The sequence below is a fragment of the Microtus ochrogaster genome, unplaced genomic scaffold (assembly GCF_000317375.1).
Source record: "Microtus ochrogaster isolate Prairie Vole_2 unplaced genomic scaffold, MicOch1.0 UNK5, whole genome shotgun sequence".
In the NCBI taxonomy this organism is placed as follows: Eukaryota; Metazoa; Chordata; class Mammalia; order Rodentia; family Cricetidae; genus Microtus; species Microtus ochrogaster.
In genome coordinates this window covers 13,279,695-13,302,281 of record NW_004949103.1, presented here as the reverse complement: position 1 = coordinate 13,302,281, position 22,587 = coordinate 13,279,695, and the positions used below count along the sequence as shown (strand labels likewise).

General features: G+C 36.7%; 1 protein-coding gene across 7 annotated transcripts in view; it reads right to left on the bottom strand.

Moving 5' to 3' along the window:
* Slit2 (slit guidance ligand 2) overlaps window positions 1-22,587 on the bottom strand; it is a 346,807-nt gene that overhangs the window by 39,248 nt on the left and 284,972 nt on the right. For 4 of the 7 annotated variants that reach the window (XM_026788664.1, XM_005366006.3, XM_005366009.2 and 1 more), the window contains 5 exons: window positions 22,271-22,342; window positions 19,709-19,872; window positions 11,876-12,000; window positions 11,661-11,758; window positions 10,047-10,186 (listed from right to left, as the gene is read on the bottom strand). In XM_026788664.1, coding sequence (XP_026644465.1) covers window positions 10,047-10,186; window positions 11,661-11,758; window positions 11,876-12,000; window positions 19,709-19,872; window positions 22,271-22,342 — 599 coding nt within the window. Of the gene's footprint in view, window positions 1-5,948; window positions 5,976-10,046; window positions 10,187-11,660; window positions 11,759-11,875; window positions 12,001-19,708; window positions 19,873-22,270; window positions 22,343-22,587 lie in introns of all 7 variants that reach the window. The other 3 variants (XM_026788661.1, XM_026788663.1, XM_026788662.1) reach the window with 1 other exon arrangement.

Below are 22,587 nucleotides of genomic sequence, written 5' to 3'. Positions count from 1 at the left end.
TGGGAGCAGATGAGAGAATGGCAATGCAGGCTATTCTGAAATCCGATCAAAGTAGGAAAGTAGGTTGTTTTTTGACTGTATGAGGGAGTATCATTAATATTGATATGAGGGAGAGGGGACCCAGGGCAGCGATCTGAATAACTGAATCAGAATTCTAGTGTTGAACTTAATTGGTTATGACATTTTTAAATACAATTGTAACAAGGGAGGAAGTCTGGTTGAGTTCCTGACAGAATTCCCAGGACACATACTTCTACAAAGTAAAACACATCACTCTTCAAAAGTTTATGCTTTCAGTTTGGGGTAAGAAAAGCCTGGAGAGATGGTACTAATTTTTTATCATATCTGCATTTGATCTGCAAGTGAAGGTGTTGAAATAAGCAGCCCACCAGGTACAGCACAAGGAATTCTATTCTTTAAAATAAGCTATGTGCGGGCAACGGACTCCTTTATATGCAGTTTTGGAAATATCCAGCCCCATCAATCATGTACTCAGCAGAAAAAAACACAATGTGAAAGGTTAGGACTGGCTCACTTGCTTCTTGTGGGAAAACATTTTTTAAATGTTAAAAAAGGCATAGAAGGCACAGGTGACCTAAAGAGCAACAGTGTAAAACAGCTGGAGACTGTTCTGAGGCACACATGCCTTGACCATCATCCTAGGTCGGCCATCTGCTGCCTCTTAAAGAATTTTACAATTTCCTTTGCAGAACAATGATATGACTGTAGAAAATCAAGGAGATGAACCCAAGAACAGAAAGACTGTGCTTTTTAGCCCACAAATGGTGTGTCTGAGAACGGTAAAGATGAGCAGACCTCAGTGTTTCTGTTTGCTGAATAATAAAACTAAAAACACAATCTCATAGAAGCTGTAGGTGTCCAAATTGTTCTTGCTTGGGGAAAGTACAGTCAGCCTTGAGATCTCTGGGGAATTGTTTGAACAGTCACTGCTTATACTCAACCCCTTATGCATAATGGACTAGGATTTGATTAAACTTAGGCATAATCTATATAGGTTTATTTTATTATTTTTAAATTGTGTGTGCGTGTGTCTGTGTGCCTGTGCATGTACTTCAGCTCATCTGTGTGGTTTGTGGATGTGCCCAGTAGTTCAGAAGAGGGCACTAGGAAGTGGGATGTAGATCAGTGGTAAAGCAGTTGCCTACTAAGCATAAGGCCCTCTGGGTTTGGTCTTAATCCAAAAAAAAAAAAAGGGAAAGAAAAAAAAAGAAATAGGAGGGAGGGCACTGGATACTTTTATTTCTTGGAGCTCCAGATAGAGTTCAGCTGGTGGTTGATAGCCACATGATGTAAGAGATGGAAACTAAATCCAGGTCTCTACAAGTACAGCCAGTGCTTTTAATCACTGGGTCATATCTCTAGCTCCTTGTCTCATACACTTTTAAACCATCTCTGGATTGTGCAATCTGCCTAACACAATATAAAAGCAAATGGTTGTTCTGCTATAGGGGATATGAACAAGAACAGAATATATCTGTATTTAGTTCAGAGATCATTTCCCTGATAAATTCCTGATTGATGGTGTGTTGAATGTACAGATGAGCAATCTGTAGACATGAAGGATAGACTACATTTATATTTTAGTCTTACTCATTGACCTAAGTCAGCTCTATGTTACATACTGTATTGAAAATTTCAGGTTTAGGCACCAGATCATTTTAGCAAAGTCAAATCAATGTCAAATGTCCTGTGTAAATATTTAGCATGCTTATTAGTGATGACAACAATGACAGACCTAACTTGTGTCAGTAAGTGAGGGTAGATTCCCGAGTATTATCTTAAACAGTCTACTGCTTTTTGTAGCGTGTCATTCTGAAACTTGTTTCTCAATTAGAAATAAGTAGTTGACCTTCAACATACAATTATGAACTATCAAGATGGTCCTCATTTTCTAAGAACAAGGAAGTTCAATCAGTATATTAGGGGAAGTAGTATAGAGGGTTGTGACATCTTGAAGATCCATGAGCTAATGGCAGCTGTTCTCTGTCTTAAATGCACACCAAATGTGGTTTGCTCATGATGGGGTTGTGTTACAGGCAACCTGCAGAAGTTAAAGTGAATCACAATTCAGCATAAAAAAGCTCAAGAGAATGTGCTACACAGGCAGGCTCCTCGATGCTTCATAGGATGCAAGACACATTTTTATCGTGTGGGTGAATTTATGTTTTCCAAATGAAAGTATTAATATCTGTTCAATCATGTTTGATTCCCACAGAGTGTAACCAGTGTCAACAGTGGCAAAGTCTGTCTCTAGCAACATTGCTACGTTTAGTTGTGAAAGTTCCTGAGATATGAGAGGTAATGACTTTGCAGCAGCAATGCCCATGACCTGATTTGAACCTGTAGCAGAGAACCACAGCTAGGATTGGCTGGTGACCATCGAAATGCTTGGTGGGTTTTGTATCACTTTCGATATTTAGCACAGTGTCCTACTTTAGATATTTTCTCAGGAAACATTTTATGCACTTTTAAATGGAAAGCCTTACTTCTCCAAATAAACAAATATGAAAAGGGTGTGTTTTTTAATACTTCCCCCCATAGAACTCTATGACTGAAGATTGGAGCCAATTTCAACAGCTACTAGCAGTCCAAAAAATATTAGACTCTCTTTTCAAAGTAAATAAATCCAAATTAGAAGGACTAAGATGGGTTAAGTTAAACTGTTGCTCCAGATTCACTGGACACTGCCCATGAACTAATGAGAGCAAACAGTTCTCCTAAAACTGTTTTCTGCGATTCAAATGCCTTTAAGAGCTCTGAAAGGTTGGAAGATGAATAGAAACCACATGACCTTGCAAGACTGCCAAAGTACTTTCTCAGTTAAAGTGGATAACAGAGACTACATCACTAACTTTCTTAATTGGAAGACCTCAGCTATGTCCATAGAAATAGTGACCTTAAAGTGTAGACTGCATATTTTGATGCAGAATAAACAAAGGTAGTTCCCTCTTATGAAGAGATTACAAATACTGAAATGATTCACAAAGCCTAAAAACACTGTCAAGAGCTCTTCAGCTTTCAAAATGTCCTTGTCCAAAACATTTTGTAGATATGTTCTTGTATAAGCGCCAGTATGTCAAGGGCTAAGATAAATGACTACCTAGCCCTAAATACAGTGTTTGTATTTACAATGAATAGAAGAGTAAAAACTTAAAAATAAAGTAAATGTAATGAAAAAATAGGGAAATATCTATTTTATGTGCACATCTCTCAGGTAGAGCTATCTATCAAATTCCCATTCTTCTATGTGAAAGAACAACATCAGACAGTCTAAATAATGCAAAATCTGTTGATGTGGGAGTGTCATATATCAATCTGTTGATTTCATTGGTTAAAAAAATAAAGAAACTGCTTGGCTGGCCCTCATAGGTTAGAACATAGGTGGGTGGAGTAAACAGAACAGAATGCTGGGAGGAAGAGGAAGTGAGCTCAGACTCAACAGCTCTCCTCTCAGGGGCAGACGCCTCTGAGAGATGCCATGCCCCGCTCCCGGGCAGACACACGCAATGAAGCTCCGACCCAGGATGGATGTAGGCTAGAATCTTCCCTGTAAGACCGGGGCTCACAGATTATTAGAGATGGGTTGATCGGGATATCAGAATTAGCCAGTAAGGGCTAGAGCTAAAGGGCCAAGCAGTGTTTAAAAGAATACAGTTTCCATGTAATTATTTCGGGTAAAGCTAGCCAAGCGGGCAGCTCCGCGGCTCCTGTTACTACAATCTGTCAAAGCAGGCGTGTCCCCAACATTCCAGAAGTAGGAAAATTTCCCATCTCTATGCTTTCCTATAGATGGTTTACTTGATTTTTATTCTCAAACATCTAAATGGAGGAGGAGAGAAGTCATCATTCCTGTGTCACAGAAGAAAATAACTAAACCAGAGAGGCCCTAGTTTTATAGACATTGGTTCCATGATAGAAGTCTAAAGACTAAATCTTTCCAGTCCCCTATACCTACTATCAATTATCTTGGGGGCAAAGTGTAATTTCATTCTCAGAATTATTGTTTAGACACTGATTAAGTCCTTTCTCTAAATGGCATCTAATAAAATAAATTGCCTTCATGCATTTGAGTTTTGGGAACATAATTAGTTGTTTCAAAGGTCCACAAGGATGATTGTGTCTAGCAATCAGAAGAAACAGGAAGAAAAACTTGTTTTGCATAAATAATTAACAATGTCGTGTATTGTGAAAAGTAGCTTCAAGTGGGATAGGTTCTAGCCAAAGATGTCTCAGTTACAGTGGATGCTGTAGGTTCAGGTAGACACTATACTTACATGGTGTATATTCTCAAGTAAGTACACACTGTATCATAAAGTGCCATTTATTTATAATGCTGTTCTTTAGCATTTTACTGTTTTTATTTATAGACATAAAAATTACTGCCATTAGTACCAACCACAAATGTTTTCCTTTAAAAGAAAATTAAATCAACTACAAAATCTTTGCAATGACAGATTTTTGTGAACATAAGTGGAAAATACAGTCAATACATGAAACCACATGGTGATTTAAAGCAATCGTGCACTGACAAACTTGTTTTTGAGAATGTGATCACATTACTAGTAGAGTATATATTCCTGCGACAGAATAGTTTATGGTGTGATTTGGAGATAGAGTTGGCCTCGGGAAGATAGATCATCAATAGTTTTTGTACTTATAAAATGGAAAGATGATACTAAACCAAGGAAGTACTGGATACGTTAGCAGATGTATAGCAGTCCTATATTTAGCCTAACAGATGAAATTGCTTTTTATGTTTTCCAACTTCACTGTGTATACAATATGACTAAGTGAGCAAACACAGTAATCACCTGAACACAGTAACAGAAAAGGAAGTTCTCAACAACAAAGGAGGAGATAATCTGTATTTCTGCATCGTTCTATAATTCTGCAAGCGCTTCCTTTATATCAGGACCCATTAATTCTAGCATACACTGTTGTTTCCTGCACTTGAAACCTGGAGTCATTTAGGAACATGAACAACTAAGAAACAGTGCCATTAGTAAGAACGCTTAGTCTATAAAACACGTGTTCATGAAGATTCTGTGACATGCTTTCAGCGTGGCTAGTGATCTACCAACTGTATGTCCCCTTCTTAGTTCTGGGTATGTTTGGGAGCCCAGTAACTACACTGAGGTTAGTGACTATGCACCAAATCTTCTAATGCCTTAAGAAAACTGCTTAGAACTCACTGAATTCAGCAATATCAACTTGACAGTTTCACCATATAAATCAATCGCTTGAGCTTTGTCATATTTATTTGGTAGGACGCTTCATATATAATACATTTTTAATGAATTCACATGTATAGGCAGCACATATTATAACTATATTATTCACATGTATATTAACTTATATATATAATATACATATTTTATTTTTACATTTACTTTTTTTGCAGTTCTGGGGTTGGAACCAGGGTCCTCTACATGCTAGGCAAACCCCTTATCATTGAGACACAACCCCATTCATATTGTAGAAAATGTTTCAATCCACATTTTCAGATATTTTTCACAGTACATAATAGTAAAGCTATGAAATTAAACTTATAAATCTTCACTACCTTAAATGTTTTACTAAGTATAGTAAATACACTGCACTAAAGGATCTATTTTTTCATTATATAAATAATATATTCTTATGATTATCTTTTAAAGTTAGGAAATAAAAAATAAGACTTAACTTTTAGATAATTTTTCCCACTCAGGGTGAGAAAATTAGAAATAAAGTGCATTTCAATGAAGCATATTATAGTTTCATGCAGCTATACATATACCAAGGATCTATAGGAATGATTGGACGTAACACTTTCTGACTTGATCTCTTGTCAAAATCTTTACCCAGAACATCCAGTAAAATCTAGCAGCTTTAAAAGACAGAGGAGCACTAAAGTGAAAACCATAATAGACTTAAAAAGAGCAACTAACCTTTTTCCACCTCATTCAGATTAGCAGCTGGCAGCGACAAAGACAGAAGAGACAAAAGACATTTTACATTGCAATGCAACAGCAGCACACACAAAAGCCACGTGCAGCATTAACAACAGAGAAGCGAGGGTGGGAGAGCAAACTGCAGCCAGGCTTAGCCGTCTTACCTACACCTGGCCGAACATACAAACATGGAGAAGAATAGGACCAAAGTAAAAGCCACCATAGCGAGCTAGAGATTGGCGTCTAAGTTGTGTGATTGACACCTGCAGCTTTACTGGAGTAGATGGGAAGTAAACACTTGTGTAGGGACCCAGAGACAAAATGGGAAAGTTAAAGAGTTCGTTATATTTTCTATAAGACAGACTCTGAGAATAAACACGTCCCGTTAATATGGACACTGATATTGTGCTTAAGAATTCTATTTAATAGAAAATCTTGAAATATTATCTATTAGTTCATACTTCTATATGGCCCTGTGAGAGGATTATTGAAGACACATGTTCCTGACAAAACAGATCCAGAATTAAGACAGCTGGAAAACATCCCCAGTCCAATATTTACTACTAAAAACTTTTTTTTGGTCCCATATCATCTCCACATCTAATTCCATCTAAGAAAAGTTTTCCAGGGTTTCAATACTGTAGTCATACCACATTCCCAATTTTCAGTTTACATATTATGAGTTAATTTAACCTCAGGAATTCCTTGAAAACTTTCCCTTAAGAAATGTTTGTTTACCGAAAGTATACAGTAATAATTAAGGAAAAAAAACTAAACAAATCAAGTCCCCAAATCTCCAAAGCTGAATGAAAAATACAGAATTATTTTTAAACAATTTCATATCTCCAAATATAAATCACAGGGAACTAAACTTTTAAAAATTAAACTTTTCTGAATAACACTAGCAATGAGGTTTTTTCCAGCTAGGAGAGTAGAGGGGCCCTAGTGTATAAAGAATGATGCATGATCAGTAACGGGGGGAGAATCCAGTAAAATGTAGATAACAGAAAACACCATTGACCCAGACATTTTATGTTCTCAATCTTTCCAGCAGAGGCGGTAGGGAATAATTCATAAACTACATGCTGTGATGTTTGCTTACTCTGGGTTTGTTTATCTGTGCCTTTATACATGGATGAATGTTGGGCTATCTTATTCAACTACTTGTAGCTCAGATTTACAGGCTACTTGTCGTTTCCTGATTTGCTTGTCAGATTCTTTTCAGGTCTCTGCCTTTTCTCCATGGACAAGTGGTTCATTTTGACATAGATGTGAAATGCAAGCATTGTCACCATGATGATTTACAAGCTTTCATGGTGAAGCTTTATTTGCTGCTATCACATGGAATTCATGTTTTTATTGTATGCCTTTGAGATACAGGGTAAAAAAAAAAAATCAAAAGGCAAAAAAAAAAAAAACCTTGCAGCTTAGATGATTTTTGAGAACAAGGGCAGTATTATTATATTCTGTGAGTAAAGAAGAGTTTTTGTTCTCAGAACTCACATTCATTAACCAAATTCCATCCTAAATGTAAAACAATAAAAACATATTCTGAGGAAACCCCTCTGTAATGCAATGGATTAAACAGGACACACAATTCTAGATTTGGACATAAGCGTCACTATCATTGAAGGTCACCTATATGCCACCAATCTCAAAGTCTGAAGATGGTTGTTTGACATCTTATAAATGCTCTCATTTCAGATGTACACAAAACTCTACCATTAAGAGATGAATTATGTGTTCATCTCATTTAGATATCTTCTCAATTGCCAAGTTGTCAAACCCTTCATGACCCAGGAACTCAGGCCAACATAATAAAGGTAGGATCTCTGCTCTATGTCCTGCACAGTCTCTAGTTCAATATTTGTCTTGATCTTTTGCCCAAATGAAGGCAAAGCATTATTTGTAATAACCGCAAGTGAAAGGAGTAATGCTGTCTAAGTTCCTTTTCAGAGTCAAATGCTTTTGAAAGATACAGTGGGGGTCATCCCTGGCTACTTTTATGAATGTCACATTTTAGCAAAGAATTGGTTGGGCTAAGCTTTGAATTATTGTTATATAGTGCAAAGATGGAATCTGACATCGTTGGAGAAAAAAGACTGCATCTTGTCTCAGAGGAGGGCACACAGAAATAAATTGTTAGGAAGGCACAGCAGTGTTTGGGAACTGGACCGGAGCAGGTAAGAGAAACACTCAAGAATTGCTGTGACTCATCAGAGTTAGAATTAGGAAACTGCACAGCAGTGCAGCGGGGCCTGCTCCAAACTAACTTGGATGTATTTATACTTTATGCAAATCATCATAGAAAGGTATACAAGGACCTTTGCTCACATGTTATCTCAAGATATAAATTCCTGGTTTCTGTGTTTAGAAGAGCATACAGAGCTTTAATCATCTTATAAAGTTTGATTTTCTGGTGGAATCAAATATAATGGGTTCATAGAAGTCAAAAATACGTGGGTTTATAAGCCTTTTCTAAGAGCTCAACAGTGATGGAGAAAGAAAGCAGTTTGATCCATGGTATGACTAATAAACAGATTCTTGTTTAACAGTGAACTTCTTAAACACATATAAATAGCCAATCCAATAGATCTCATAAGCTCAGCCTATGTACAAGGGAGTTAAATCTATGGTCACAAGCTAAAGGAAGATATCTGACAAGTGATATAGTGGTAGAGATGGGTGAGAAAGCCTGTACAACACCAAAAATCTGTCTGCCATACACTTGCTATACTTTGTTAATGCAAAACAGTAAAGAATGATCAAATTCTGACTCCTAGCATGATAGCTATATATGTATGTATCTATAATTACCCAATTTTAATCTCTATCTATTTTATCTATCTTTCTATCTATATCTATCTATCATCTATCTATCTATCTATCTATCTATCTATCTATCTATCTATCTATCTATCTATCTATCTATCTATCTATCTATCTATCTATCTTCTATCATCTATCCATCTGTCTACATCCAGTGTTTTACTGTGAAAACATGGAAAGGGCAATATTTGAAAGATCTAAGAACATCTATGTTGTTAAAAATGAGCCTCATTATTCTATTTTCCAATTTCCTATAATAAAAAGTACTTTCCTGTCAAAGAAGACATTTAGAACAACACAAATTTTTGTATTTCCCATAACAAGAAATTTCAAATATTATTCCTTCTGAACTTTGGGAAAGTCAATTGCATAGCTATGGTTGTATTTTATGCTTAGAATTATTAATCTTAGCTACCTAGATAATTATTTCACTATTTGAAATCAACTATGACTGTTATATGAAATAAATATGACCAATGAAAACACTAAGTAAAATGAAAATAGTAGCTCCTGAAACAGTGACAGAATCTACTTCTGTGTTTATCTTTAGAAATAACACTGGTACCATCATCCTTCTCCATGACCTCTGGATGCTTTGTTAAAGGAAATACTGACTATGGCATTTCTTATGCACAGTCCCACAAACACAGAAAAGCTATTCTTTCAAAATAAGGCAGAAATTTGGTGCTGACTTTATAGAAATCTGTTCTAAATTGAAAAGAAAGTTTAGGAATTTGAATAGTCTGATCAGGTTTATCAACCAGAGACAAAATGTTGGTAAAAAAAAAAAGTAATAGTCTCCTAAGACATTCAAGAAGCTCATTTTCCTGAAGGAGCACAAATTGAAGGGCAGAACTTAAAGGAGGTAAGCCTTTGCTACTGAAGATAGAGTATGGGCATTCTTAATGTCAAATGCTGTGTCATGTTTTGGCTATGTAAAGAAATGCAAAAACATATATGAACAAGATAGTACAAAGAAAATAGTTTGAAAGAAAATGTCATTGAATTATTGGGACCAAAAGTTTCAGCATGACAGCATCCTTTTTGTTCTTCTAGAGATCATGACCTTAAAGAAAGGGTGCATGGGTTGAACTGAGCTTGCTGCATCTTTAAATTGGTGGGATGAAATGTCCTTGTGTAATTCTGTTATTACAATTAAATTTCCCAGTTATTTAATAAAATGGCTTTGTAAATAAATATAATAGTGTGCTGATGCTTTTAAATTGTTTCACTAATTGATGACATAACACTTTCTAGTCTTCATACCTGTGTACTCTGGTGGGCAAAGGCATGTGTAGTTGTTAACTCCATCAACACATGTAGAATTATTTTCACAGTCATTATCTTCACAATCATCAATATTGACTTCACAGTTTTCTCCTTCAAAGCCATCAGCACAAGCACACCTAAACATCAGGGGGTAAAGCCAAGACATTTTTTGGATGCATTTTAAAACTTCGTGGTCAAAATATTTTTAAAAAGCATAAATATATACGCCAGTTACAAAGCTTTTAACTACACAAAATTGATTTTTCAAATGCTTTGAAATTATAAGGAACTAGCTAACAAACCAGAAGAAGCCATTTAAAAAGGAAAATTTATGGAGCTTAATGATGGCAAATGGATCCATCATCTTCAAAGTCAATAAATCACAATACATTTTTAAGTACAAAGGACAAGCAACATTTCCTACACAGTCCTAGATCCTGCTTATTCTCAAGCTGGGAACAACTCATGGTCTTTGTTTATAAATAAAGAAGTACTGGTTCTGATATTTTAACTACTTTTTATTGTTTGTGAATTTTATACATGGATATAAGATACTTTGATTGAGTTCGCCCATTTTTGTTTCCCATGCAGTTCATCCCTTAGCACCCAATCACATTTCCTGCACAATGTCATGTGTTTTCTCTTACATTGTAACCCATTGAATTCACTTGGTGCCAGCTATATGTGCATTGGTGCAGACACTTCTACTGAAACATGGGTAGCCTTTCAAGGGCTACAGCCTTGAAGAAAACTGACTCTCACTCGACCAGCAGCACTCAGTCGCCAATCGTGCCTCAGCTATGGGTGGACTTTGTTGAGAACTGTGAACCCCCAGATCCCGAATTTCTGGTAAACAACTTGTAATGCTTGCAGCTGCTCTAAGCATGAGACCCTCAGGAGTTCCTGATGGCAGGGGAGTAGTTTCTGGTGTGTTTGGCTGGGGCATGGCTATCCCTATATAAGCTGCCCCTGGACACAATAAAGGGGGCATTCTTGGAGCATTCTGACATCAAGGATGACCCGTGTCTCCGTCTGTGTGTCTTTGTGAATTTCAATCTCCAGCCCCTTGCCCGGTTCACGAATTGTATGGCAGCGCATAGGGCGCATCACGCCTGACTGCGCAATCAGGCATGATACGCCGCAGGACTTTATGAGCTTCTTCCCGTTCTTCTGGGATTTTGTTTGTTCTCACAGATGTTGTGTTCAGTGGTTCAGAGCACATATTGCTCACCTTCATTGGGTAGTTTATAGGTAATCATCTATAACTCTGACTGTGAGAAAATCACACACTTCTGCCTCTCTGAGGCAACTGCACACACCCACACATATGTACATATTCACATGATTAAAATTAAGTGTGAATCTGATTTTTAAAATTGCATTATCTGCAATTCTTTGTGTAATGTCTTTGATGGTTTGCAACAATAAATAAATGTTACATTTCCTTTTTGCAACTATAAAATATGAAAATTTACCAAATTAATATATGTGATCTCTGCACAAACATTCTTTTTGAAACAATGGCTTCTTATTTGAGAAGAATTGTGCACATTTGTTTAGTTAGTTTGTTACTGTATGTCAGACAAAGGAGGTAATAGCCAGGCTACTTACCAGAATCCATCATTCTCTCCTTCTTTTAAATGGCAAGTTCCTCCATGTTTACAGGGGTTACTGATACAGGCGTGGATCGGAATATCACAGTCCTGCCCCTGGAGAAGAAATGCATGTGTTAAGTACAAATAAAACAAGCCAGCTCTTAGAACACACAGAACAAAAAAGAAAACATACAATAGAAGTGTTATATCCCAGCTGTGATTTGTATTTACCTTGAAACCATATGGGCAGGTGCATCGATAAAAATCAACTGGGTCATTGTTACAGGTGCCATCATTTTTACATGGATTGGATAAACAGGGGTTACACTTGGCTTGAATAGTAACATCCACGGGACCTACCAATGAATAGACAAACGTGAGAAAGGGATGCGTTCTCTTTTGTCATCACCTAAGTTCATTTATATGCCTTAGTAGAATGGTGAGATTTGGGTAAAGTTATTTGTCACTCAGGTTTACACGATTCTCTTCTAGGATGGTACCAGAAATCAGTATCACCACATCATGCCCAGGAATGCCAAAGTAGGCCTTTGAACTGTGAGCAGTATGAGACTTCTAAGTAACAACAGGACTCTGGCTTCCCAGCTTAGGTCATTAGAAGCTGAAATTAATGACACCACTGTCATGATATGAATTCCTTTAAGCACTGAATAGCATTTCTGGAAACTATACATGGCAATGACCTATATCTCAACCTCAGTCGGCTTAATAAAAGTTCCAGGGCTATTTTATGTATATGACAGTATCTAGAAAATACAGTGTCTTTTATATACTCCTTTGTATTCTTTTGAGTCATTTTGTTCATTAGTACAAGATGTGGCAGGTGATATGTCCAGTTTATCTTCTCTAGCAACAAGATACCGCTGAAATGAACCTATCAGTCCTCACATTTTGTAACACACTTTATAGAAACCTTGTAATCTGTGAAAAGTCTGATTAACACAGATCAGCCCCAGAAAATTTCTGCTCTTCGCACTATATGATCTGTGACCCAAAATGTGAAAATTGAACTGTTCTCTGTAAAGTCATGTTCCTTTAATGCTAATATTTATATGGCTTGTGAAAGACCCTTAGTTTCCCTTTTTGCAACTTCACTAGACTGGCAGAACGGCAAATACACATCTTTACATAGAAGGTACAAATACTTTGAAAAATGAACGTCCATCATATTTTACCAGTAGCAATCTCTGCATAGGTCCCTATGTCACTGAAACAAGTAGTAGTCAGTTCAATCCCACATTTCATTGAACACAAGTCCTAGCACAATAGCAAGGGTATTTGCTTTGGGGACACTTGTATAGCACCCCCAAATCATTATTAACCTATCAGTTTGGTAACTACTTAGGTTAACTTCATTCAACATATTTCCCATCTTTTCCTTTTTCATGCCCCTCTTCATAGAAGTGTCTCACAGCAAATATTCTGGTCCTCCAGCTCTCATGAGACTTAAATGTGTGCAGTGTGCTTATTTTGACAAGTTGTGACTTCCGGTCATGCTCTTTATCTCTTGTAGAGGGAAGCTTCTGTGATGAGCAGTGAGAGCTACCCTCATATACTGATATGAGAATAAGTCTTAGAATGCAATTAGAAATTATACTTGTTTAGGTAAGTGGCAATAGTAAATTCTCCTCTAAATCTCATGACGTCACCAAAACTGAGACAGCTGAATTTACAGTGCAAGGCAAGAACTTTCCCATTTTGAGTGGCCTTAAATTCAGTAAGGTAGCTATTGGTAATCTCCAGAATATAGGTACCACTGTTGCATCCTTTAGAACATCTTTTCTTGCTAGGCATTCTTTGGTTCCTTGGCATTTCAGTTAGAGAGGATGATTGATTGGTCCTTCTTCCATCTCCCTGATTGCACCAACCTTGCTTCTCTCTATAGTCCAATCCTTTAGAATCATTTCCCTGGCACCTCGATGGTTTCTATTCATTTTCCTACTTATAGTTCAGATTTTTAAGTCATATCATCAGTCTTTAATTGACTCCAATCTGCAATTCATTTTCTGTGCAGCATATTCTCTCCGTGTCTTTTCCTGATGCCCTCTAATGGTCTAATAGTAGTCAGCTAATGACTTCATGTGGTAGAAACACAAGTTTGATTTGTGAATCTGTTGTGGACCATGAATAATAGAAATAATACAGCAATGGCAAGAAGCTGTGATATCTCTCTCTCTCTCTCTCTCTCTCTCTCTCTCTCTCTCTCTCTCCCTTAATTTGAAGCTAATTATTTCCAAGGGATATTTCCTGACAACAAAGTAGCCAGATGTGCACCACCGAGAAAGTCATCTCCCCTCACAGAGACGGCTATTTGAAATTGTCAGTGAGAGGAAGGAGGTGAGTGTATGCTAACCTGTTTTGATTTAGATCAAGCTTAGCTTAAGAAACCACTGCAGTATTGGCTATATGAGTAGAGGTGTGTTTAGCTTACTTAATATTTCACAGTGAAAATGAGAAGAAAGTTTGGTTAGCACTCTGTATCTGTAACATGCTTTAATAGAGAGACTGCTGAATTTAAATCCACTGAAGTCTGAGGGTAGACCTGCTTACAAGACTCCCACCGCGAGCTATGCACCTTACCCTAGTGTAGCCACCGCTGAGAATTCTATCTCACTTTGATTTATTACCAAAAGCTCCAGACCAAAAAAAAAAATTTCTAACTATGATCCCAGAACCTGCCTTTATTCTCTGAACCTTTGGAAACACTAGTCCAATAACAAACTCCTGTCCAAAGTACATGAAAGAAAACTCCACATAGGGGACTTTTGATACCAGGCAATTGGACTGAAAGGAGACCTTGTTTAAAAGTATGGCCGTATGTTATACTTGCTATTACAGAATTTCTTAAGCAATATTATCAAAGGCATATTTAGCATTCAGCAAATATTAATGGGCATCTGCTTTGTGTAAGATGCTAGGCTTCAGAGGATCAAATCCAAATGAAATGCCTGCGTTTCCTCAAAAACCTTACAGTTCAGCAGTAGAGATCTGCATGTGCCAATTAGTGTGAAAAACTCAGGGCAATGATAGCACATGTGATGAAATGCACATTTTAAATTTATGTACGCTGTTATGTCAGAAGATTTATGAAAGAAATTGAAATAGGATCATGGATTGCAGGAGGAACTTCCTAGCCCGTTATTTGTTGCCATTGGTGCAAATATATTCAGCGTTTAATAAGACTAAGAATTAAACTCCATGAACAGCTAAGAAAAAAATTTATTACCAGAAAAGTACATTAAGAAAGACGCAAAGAAAATGTAAAAGAAGAAACAGTGGCTACTTCTAACGTGGACGAGAAGAGCTAATGAGGATAATTAAAATGATGTCTCCGGATTCAGCAGGACAGACGTCATTGCTCTTTTCATACGCCCAGCATAGGATGGAAAAAGAAAGTTGATGATGGGTGATTAAAAAATCTTCTGAGCCCACTGGATATGCTTCCTGACTGTATATATGTGCCTTTGGCAAGGAAAGAACTTCCTGAGCCAGGATGGATTAGGATAAACAGTAAATGTTTCAGGTAATTAGTGTTATTATGGAGAATATGGTTACAAAATATTCAAGTATGGACTATAAATTTTAGATTATATATATATATATATATATATGTTAAATCTTTTGCAATTTCAAATGTTAAAAAGCGTAACAAAATTTTATTTAGTCCCTCTTATTTTTATGAGTGATGCCTTTTGCAGATAACTATTTATATATCCACATTTTCTTCTGATGATGAACACATTAAAAAAATCCTCCAAACTAATGTTATTTCAAAGATAAAGTTATAAGTTAGTGGCATGAGATATGAAAATGTAAAATGTTTGGACTGGGTTTGAATAATGCTTCCAAGCTGGTCTAACCAGTAAATTTTTCATCATCTGTAGTTTAAGCTACATTATTTAACCTTCTTTACCTTGGTTCATAACTAAGGCTAATTTTATGTAACAATTTTGTGGTTCAAAGCCAGAGGCTTCAACTCAAGCTGTTCAAAATTTCTCCTCCAAAGGAAAATGTGAATCTCTTTAAGGAAACCACTACTATTTCAATGCCGTTATGGAGAGATATGTATCATCTTCCCTTACAATTCTAGAACGGACAGGATTACTAATATGTAAAATTAGGTGAAGAAATGCAATAAAGCAGATTATGGTGTAATGCTAATATTTTAGGATAAGAAGTTCCTAGGATTACTTGTTGTTTGAGCTTTTCTACAAAAATAATGAAGTAAAGAAGTGATGAAGATGATCCTCCTCCTCCTTCTCTTCCACTTTGTCTTCTGCTTCCTTTCCCTTCTCTTTTTCTTCTCTCTCTCTCCCCGAGCTCCTCATACTTCTGTTTACTGGGCATTGAAAGTACAACTTCAAGCATCCTAGACAATCCACACGCACATGCTCAGTTCTGTTTTTACATTCTTTTTTCTTGAGGAAGGGAATCACTATTTGTCTAATTGCCCTGTAGCTCAGGCAGGGTTGAGCTCTTCTTGCCCCAGCATCCTGAGGAAATGGGATTATACATATGCACCACTAAGTCCCAATGAACTTTGTAGTCCCCCTGTCTGGTTTGGACTTCTAGCTGTGAAAAACTTCTATCTCAGTCCTTGTCCCTTGCACTATGTCCTGCTCTCACGTCCCCTGGCCACATGTCATTACAATTCTGATTATCACTCAAATCCATAATTGTTTAATCTAATTAGACAGATTTGAATATTTCCATCATATGCATATTTCTGTCACTTAGATTCTCTATTATTTTAACTGTGTAAAAACATAAGCCTCATGCAAATATGAGTGTAATTATCATTTACTGCATCCTTAACATGTTGGAATATTGCTTTATAATTGATAGGCGCTCTAACAATATTTGTTAATGGATAAAAGATATCTTATATTTCCAGTAGAATTCTCACTGTTTCGTTCATTTGAGTTGCTAATGAATGTCTATTAAATGAAAGAAGTGGATAATTTAGCTGAGTGCATCGTTAAATCTTACTAAACCAGGAGCTTTAAGGGGTATTTGAAGTCAACAATGACAATAAACCACAGTGGCATTCTTTTTATGATCGAAGACTACTTGATTATGCCAGTGCTAATGTGAAGAAGGCAAACATGTGGCTACAAAGACAGCTTATGATCATTACCACCTTTTTCCATTCAAGAATGCTCTCACTTGCTAACTAAATATGCTATTACCTTCTACTTCATCTAATTCCTTTATTTTTTATATCATAAAATGTAATTTGCCATATAGGAAACATAATAGAAATAAAGAATACATACTTTAATGAAAATCATTAACACAAAATAATAGCACAGATATTTACTTGTAGAAAAATTACATCTACACCTGACAATGCAATTGTGTCTTTCTTTTTTTTTTTTTTTTTTTTTGTTTTTTTGAGACAGGGTTTCTCTGTGGCTTTGGAGCCTGTCCTGGATCTAGCTCTGTAGACAAAGCTGGTCTCGAACTCACAGAGATCCGCCTGCCTCTGCCTCCCGAGTGCTTGGATTAAAGGCGTGCGCCACCATGGCAATTGTGTCTTTAAATAAAAAGTATTTGTTTTCCTGTTATAATTTGATTGCTTATTGATAAGTCTTAAAAGAAGAGGTTGTATTTAGCCAACTCTCATGAATAAAGAAAAAATATTTTACACTGCCATAAATAATGGGGGAGTTAATTTAAATATGAAAATATAAAATTATAAAATATTTAAGGCCACATCATTTTACTGCTTTCAAGATCATAAAGCACAAATGCTCACAAGACAGGACTCATGAGATTTCCCTGAGTGGATTGTTCCAATAGTAGATTAGAATGCATTGCCTTCAGCCAAACAAATCATTACTGGCGGAGAGTTCTCAATTTTGATTTCCTTGGTATACCAGTATAGCAATGCTGTATGCCTATTACTACCAGTGGTTTATGTAGAAAACCTTTCTATTGAAACTCCTAAGTGAAGCAGTAGTGAGTTCTGATGGCAGATATACATTCTTCAAATTGTAGCCCCTTTACTTGGAATCATTATAACTACATTATAACTACATCAATCATTATAACTACAGTTTTGGTATCTCAAGTGGGAAGTGCATAGTTGTTACATAGGAATCATGGGAAGATAAAGCACTCCAGATAGAGCAAAATAACCCCAATCCAGAGAAAAGTCATTGTTATTGTTACTATTAAAGAATAAGCACCATACTAAGTGGAATCATGCTTTTATTTCTAATAAAATTAGCTCATCTCTCTAGATTCTTCTTCAATATTACCCCAACTTGGGGTGTTGTCTGATGGTATGGTTGTTGGTGTCTTGGAATGTTAGAGCAATGCCCTTAACTGCATAGCTATATTGGGTGTTTTCTATGTTTAAGGCAGTGTGATTTGTACATTCCCAGTCATTTCATTTTCGTAAAATATGTGTGTGCGCGCATATAATTGAGAATTGTAGAAAAGTGCTGCGTGAGTATGCAAGTAGATAAAGGCCAGGATATAACTGCAGTTGTTGTTCCTCAAGCACTGTCCACCTTCTTTTGTGTGTGTGTGTGACTGCGCGTTTACTCAAATACTAAGAATCCAAACACTGGTTCTTACGTTTATACAGCAATCATTTATCAAGGAGATGCTGTAGAATTTAGTGACTGGGCTATTTCTCCAGTCCTTCCCCTCTTTTCTTATCTCAGTAGCCTGGAATTAGTCAAGACACTAGGCTAGATGACTACCGAACATTAGAGCTCCATCTCAACCATCCTAGGGATTTTAATCAAGTACTGCTCTGTCTGTTTGGTGTTTGGTTTGTTTGCTTGTTTTATTTTGTCACATGTGGTCTAGAGAGTGAACAAGTCTTTATTCTTGCAAGGCAAGCACTTGACAAACTAAGCTACCTCTTCAGCCTTGTCCACTTGTTTAATCTTAAAATTAGTTCATGCTAATACTAGCCTGTCTATTCACACATGAGGAAACTGAGACACAGTTTGGTTATGTCATAAAATTAGGTTTTCCTAAGGTACTGGAAAATTAGCCTGTGGATTTAACCAGGTCAACTGGGGTTCACAGTGCATGAGGTGAGCCGCTACCCCGTGTTGTTTCCTTAAGTAAGTTTTTCTTTATGGGTATGTAAGGCAGTTTTTAAAAACACAAGTTTTAGAGGCTTAGTTTTTTTAGAAGCGAATGAAAATGTAGGATGGATTAATCACACCACAAACTGCTCTGTATTCCATAATATCAAGGCTTTATATTGCCTTACTTTACATATAGAACTTTCAATATTCTTTTCTTCTCTAGTAATGCTGAGTAGGTTTTTAGAAGTATTAACAAGTTAAGAAGAATGACAAAAATTATCAATTAAATCCACATATTTGATTTCTGTGAATAGAATGATGCATGAAATAATTCTAACAGTGATTATGTACACATAATGTGACCAATACTTAGTTTTATTTCTTTTTGCAAAAAAATATTTACTAATGTTTTTATTTCTCCACTTAGATTTTCCCTTTATACTATGAATGTTTACATTTACTATTCTCAGAATGAGAGAAGATAGTATTTAGAATTTGCACAAGTGCAAAGGGGCAAGGAAGGGAAGAGGCAGGAGTAGAAGCAAGCAAGAGGGAGTATTCACACAGGGAATCTCAGCACAGAGGCGGGGGTGAGTGGGAAGGCCTGGCTGGAACACTGGGAGGCTTGGCTTGGTTCTGCTTACCTGGGATGAGAAAGCCACAAGGCCCTGGCAAAGCTAAAAGCAGGGTAGCAGGGGCATATTCAGATAAAGCAAAAGCAAAACATTTTATTGATTAGAAACAAAGAAAGCCATTTTCAATTTGTGCATTTTCAAGAACATCTATCCATTCCAGTGGATCTAAGATGGATTTGAATAGCATGGTGCTTTAATTAGGAGTCACAGGAAAGGGCCTCCCTTGTTCAAGTAGATGGGCAGAGATCACAAACTCTTTTCAACTAGACCTTTGAAGTTTACTCACTAGAGACTGCCATTTCTGTGGTAATGAATGCAGAGAGCTTTTCAAAAGAATCACAAATCCTTAAAAGCCATACCTTGACATGTAAATTTTTTGGAGGGAGTTGTGAGTAACAATTTATCTGCCATTTCTCCAGGACCAGCACAGCGAGCAATTCCAGGTTCCTTATATTCCGACTTCACCCAGTCGGATAACCACTGCATGTTACAATCACAGTAAAGAGGGTTGGCTCCAATCGCTCTGGAAAAAGAACACCACAAAAGCACACATACACACACACACAAGTATGGAAGTATTGTTATTTCCTAACGGAACAGGTTCACAGTGATGCTCAGTAGAAAAATCCCTATGGTTTTGTTGATGTCAACAACTTAGAAGAAAACTGCAGATTACCACTTTTTTATTTTGGTGAAGCAGGGATAAATTATGATAACAGTTTCTTGGGCTTTACAAGGTATCTTCATATGTGAAGAGACACATTTACCTTGGATGTAAGTACATTCCAAGTGCACGTTAGCACTCCTTGCATTTGAGAACACAGTTACCATGCAAGATTTTGAGGACTCTAGTATAAACAGGAACTCATTCTTGACTGCCCCACCCAAAGAACTCTCATTTCTAGGGAGACCGAAAAATGGACAAACACAAGTCATCTTCAGTAGTAGCTACACAGCAGCAAAATTTAGAAGACGTCTGTAATGTGCAGGTTGACCTCTCTGGGAGGTGACAGTGGATATGAAAAGTCTACACTATATGGGAATATTGATTAGATGGAAAAGGCTAGGGAAGTTGCTTCAGTTAAAGGATCATCATCAAGACAAATGAAGCCCATTCTCCAGAGCTTATTTACATTTTCTCTGGTCTGCCATTTTCTGGTCTCTCTTTAGAACCCTGCATTTAGTTATACGAATAATAATAGTAATGGAGGAGACAAGAGATAGCAGCTAGCATGTCTGACATCACTACAGCTAGCAGGAGCTGGAATAACCCGCTTATGTAAATAATTACCTAATTTTATTTAAAATAGCTATATGTGAGGGCAATATTAATAACAAGTTATTATCGCTAATGAGTGGCTTAATGAGCGGGTTCAGAAACTCACCATGCTTGGACACAGAAGTTATGGTAGGTAAGGCAGTTTTTACAAACACAATTAATACTTTCTGATTAGTAACAGAGGTTTATAGTTTAATCATAATCTGTTTCATAATCTCATCTCATCTTTAGGAAACCCTCTAAAATATATTTGTAGAATCATAACACCTTATATTGTAAGAATAAATGTCCAATTTGAATCAAGCGTCACAATGAAGTAATTGTTTCTTTTGCCCGACACAGTTCAAATCAAAACATGAGCAGAATGATGTTTTTGACTAATTTGTTCTCATGTCTATTGACATTTCCAAATGCTCTCCTGAATCAGAGGAGAGAGAAGTGGGTGAGAAGAGTTATTAATGGCCTCAACATGAAAGAAAAATGTATAACTGAGAAGCAAGGCTGATCAGGGACAAGACAAAGACATTTGAACTGGATCACTGTTGTGGCGAGAGTCATCTAAGGAACTCTTTTCTCAGGTCAAGCAGGATAGCCATCTTTCATGCTGTTGGCCTTTTCTGTTCCAGGACCCGAAATCCATTTCCTCCTTTCTTTAGCATTCTCTCAGACAGTGGCAACCACACCCCCAAAAATAACTATTTACTCATACTGTATCTCATGAACAGAACATCTGAGGAGTGTGTAAACTCAGGCAAAACATGATTAACTACAGGATGTCTGTCTGAATTTTCTAAATATCTAATATTTTTAAAATTTGTGAATTTTACTGAGGTCAAAGTCTCTTTGACACTCAGGAAGAACCAGATAAATATGACTGCTGGATTTAAGTGTAACATCACATGGGGAAGCTTCTTATTCTTGGACTAGGATTGATATCTTAATATTACATTTAGTAACAGGACATTCAACAGTGCTAACTTTCAGTGCCTGAATTTTACATACATATTTTTCTTTATAGCCATACATACATTCATGTATACATATATATACATATATATGGCCATATATATGATATATTTCTACCTCTATATTTATTCCAAGTATGATATTCATTGCAAGTATAAATATGAAGATTAGAAATGGATTGCGGAGAGAGCACATACAAAGAAACATCACAAAGCACTATCTGACTATAAAATATTGAGTCGTGCCAATGTCAGTATTGCACAGCATTACTGTCAATGAGAAGTAATATTTGTCGTCTAAATGAATCTAGGTTGAGTGAACCGGTGTATGATTCATAGAGGAAGTGGTATGTGGGATGCAGCTTTGGGAAGTGGAGTTGGGTAAGAATCAGAGAACAACGAGAGAATGGACAGTGCTGCTGGGAATCTATGTTCATAGAAAAGGCTCCTTTAGCTCAGCAGAAACCACCCAATTAATGGAGACTTCCAGTCAAAAGGAGAAATTTAAATTTCCTTGTAGGTGATAAGATATCCAATTTGTAACTCTCTGCATTTTCTTTTAAGACGAAATCAAGTATGGCTTATATTCCAGCAAAGGGTTAGGTAGAGAACACTCCCGAGAGTGCTCCGCAGAGATCATCTAATCCCAGCACTGCAACCATGAGCCAGGTACTCACAAGTGTGATAAGGCGGAAAGGTCATTGAAGGCACCTTCTGGCACAACGGAAACATCATTTCCATGTAGAGACCTGCAAGTGAGAAGAAAGTTCAGAAGAATATCCCTACATGTACAAAGACTTCATTTTTATTAAACACTTAAGTCAGTGGAAGAAAGCGATCTATTCTGGAAGTTATGTTTGATGTTTGAACAGCAGATATCTATTAAGAAAAAAAATTAAGTTCTTTATATATTTTGGAGATCAGACCTTTGTCAGTTGCGGGGTTGGTGAAGATCTTCTCCCAGTCAGTGGGTTGCCTTTTTGTCTTAGTGACA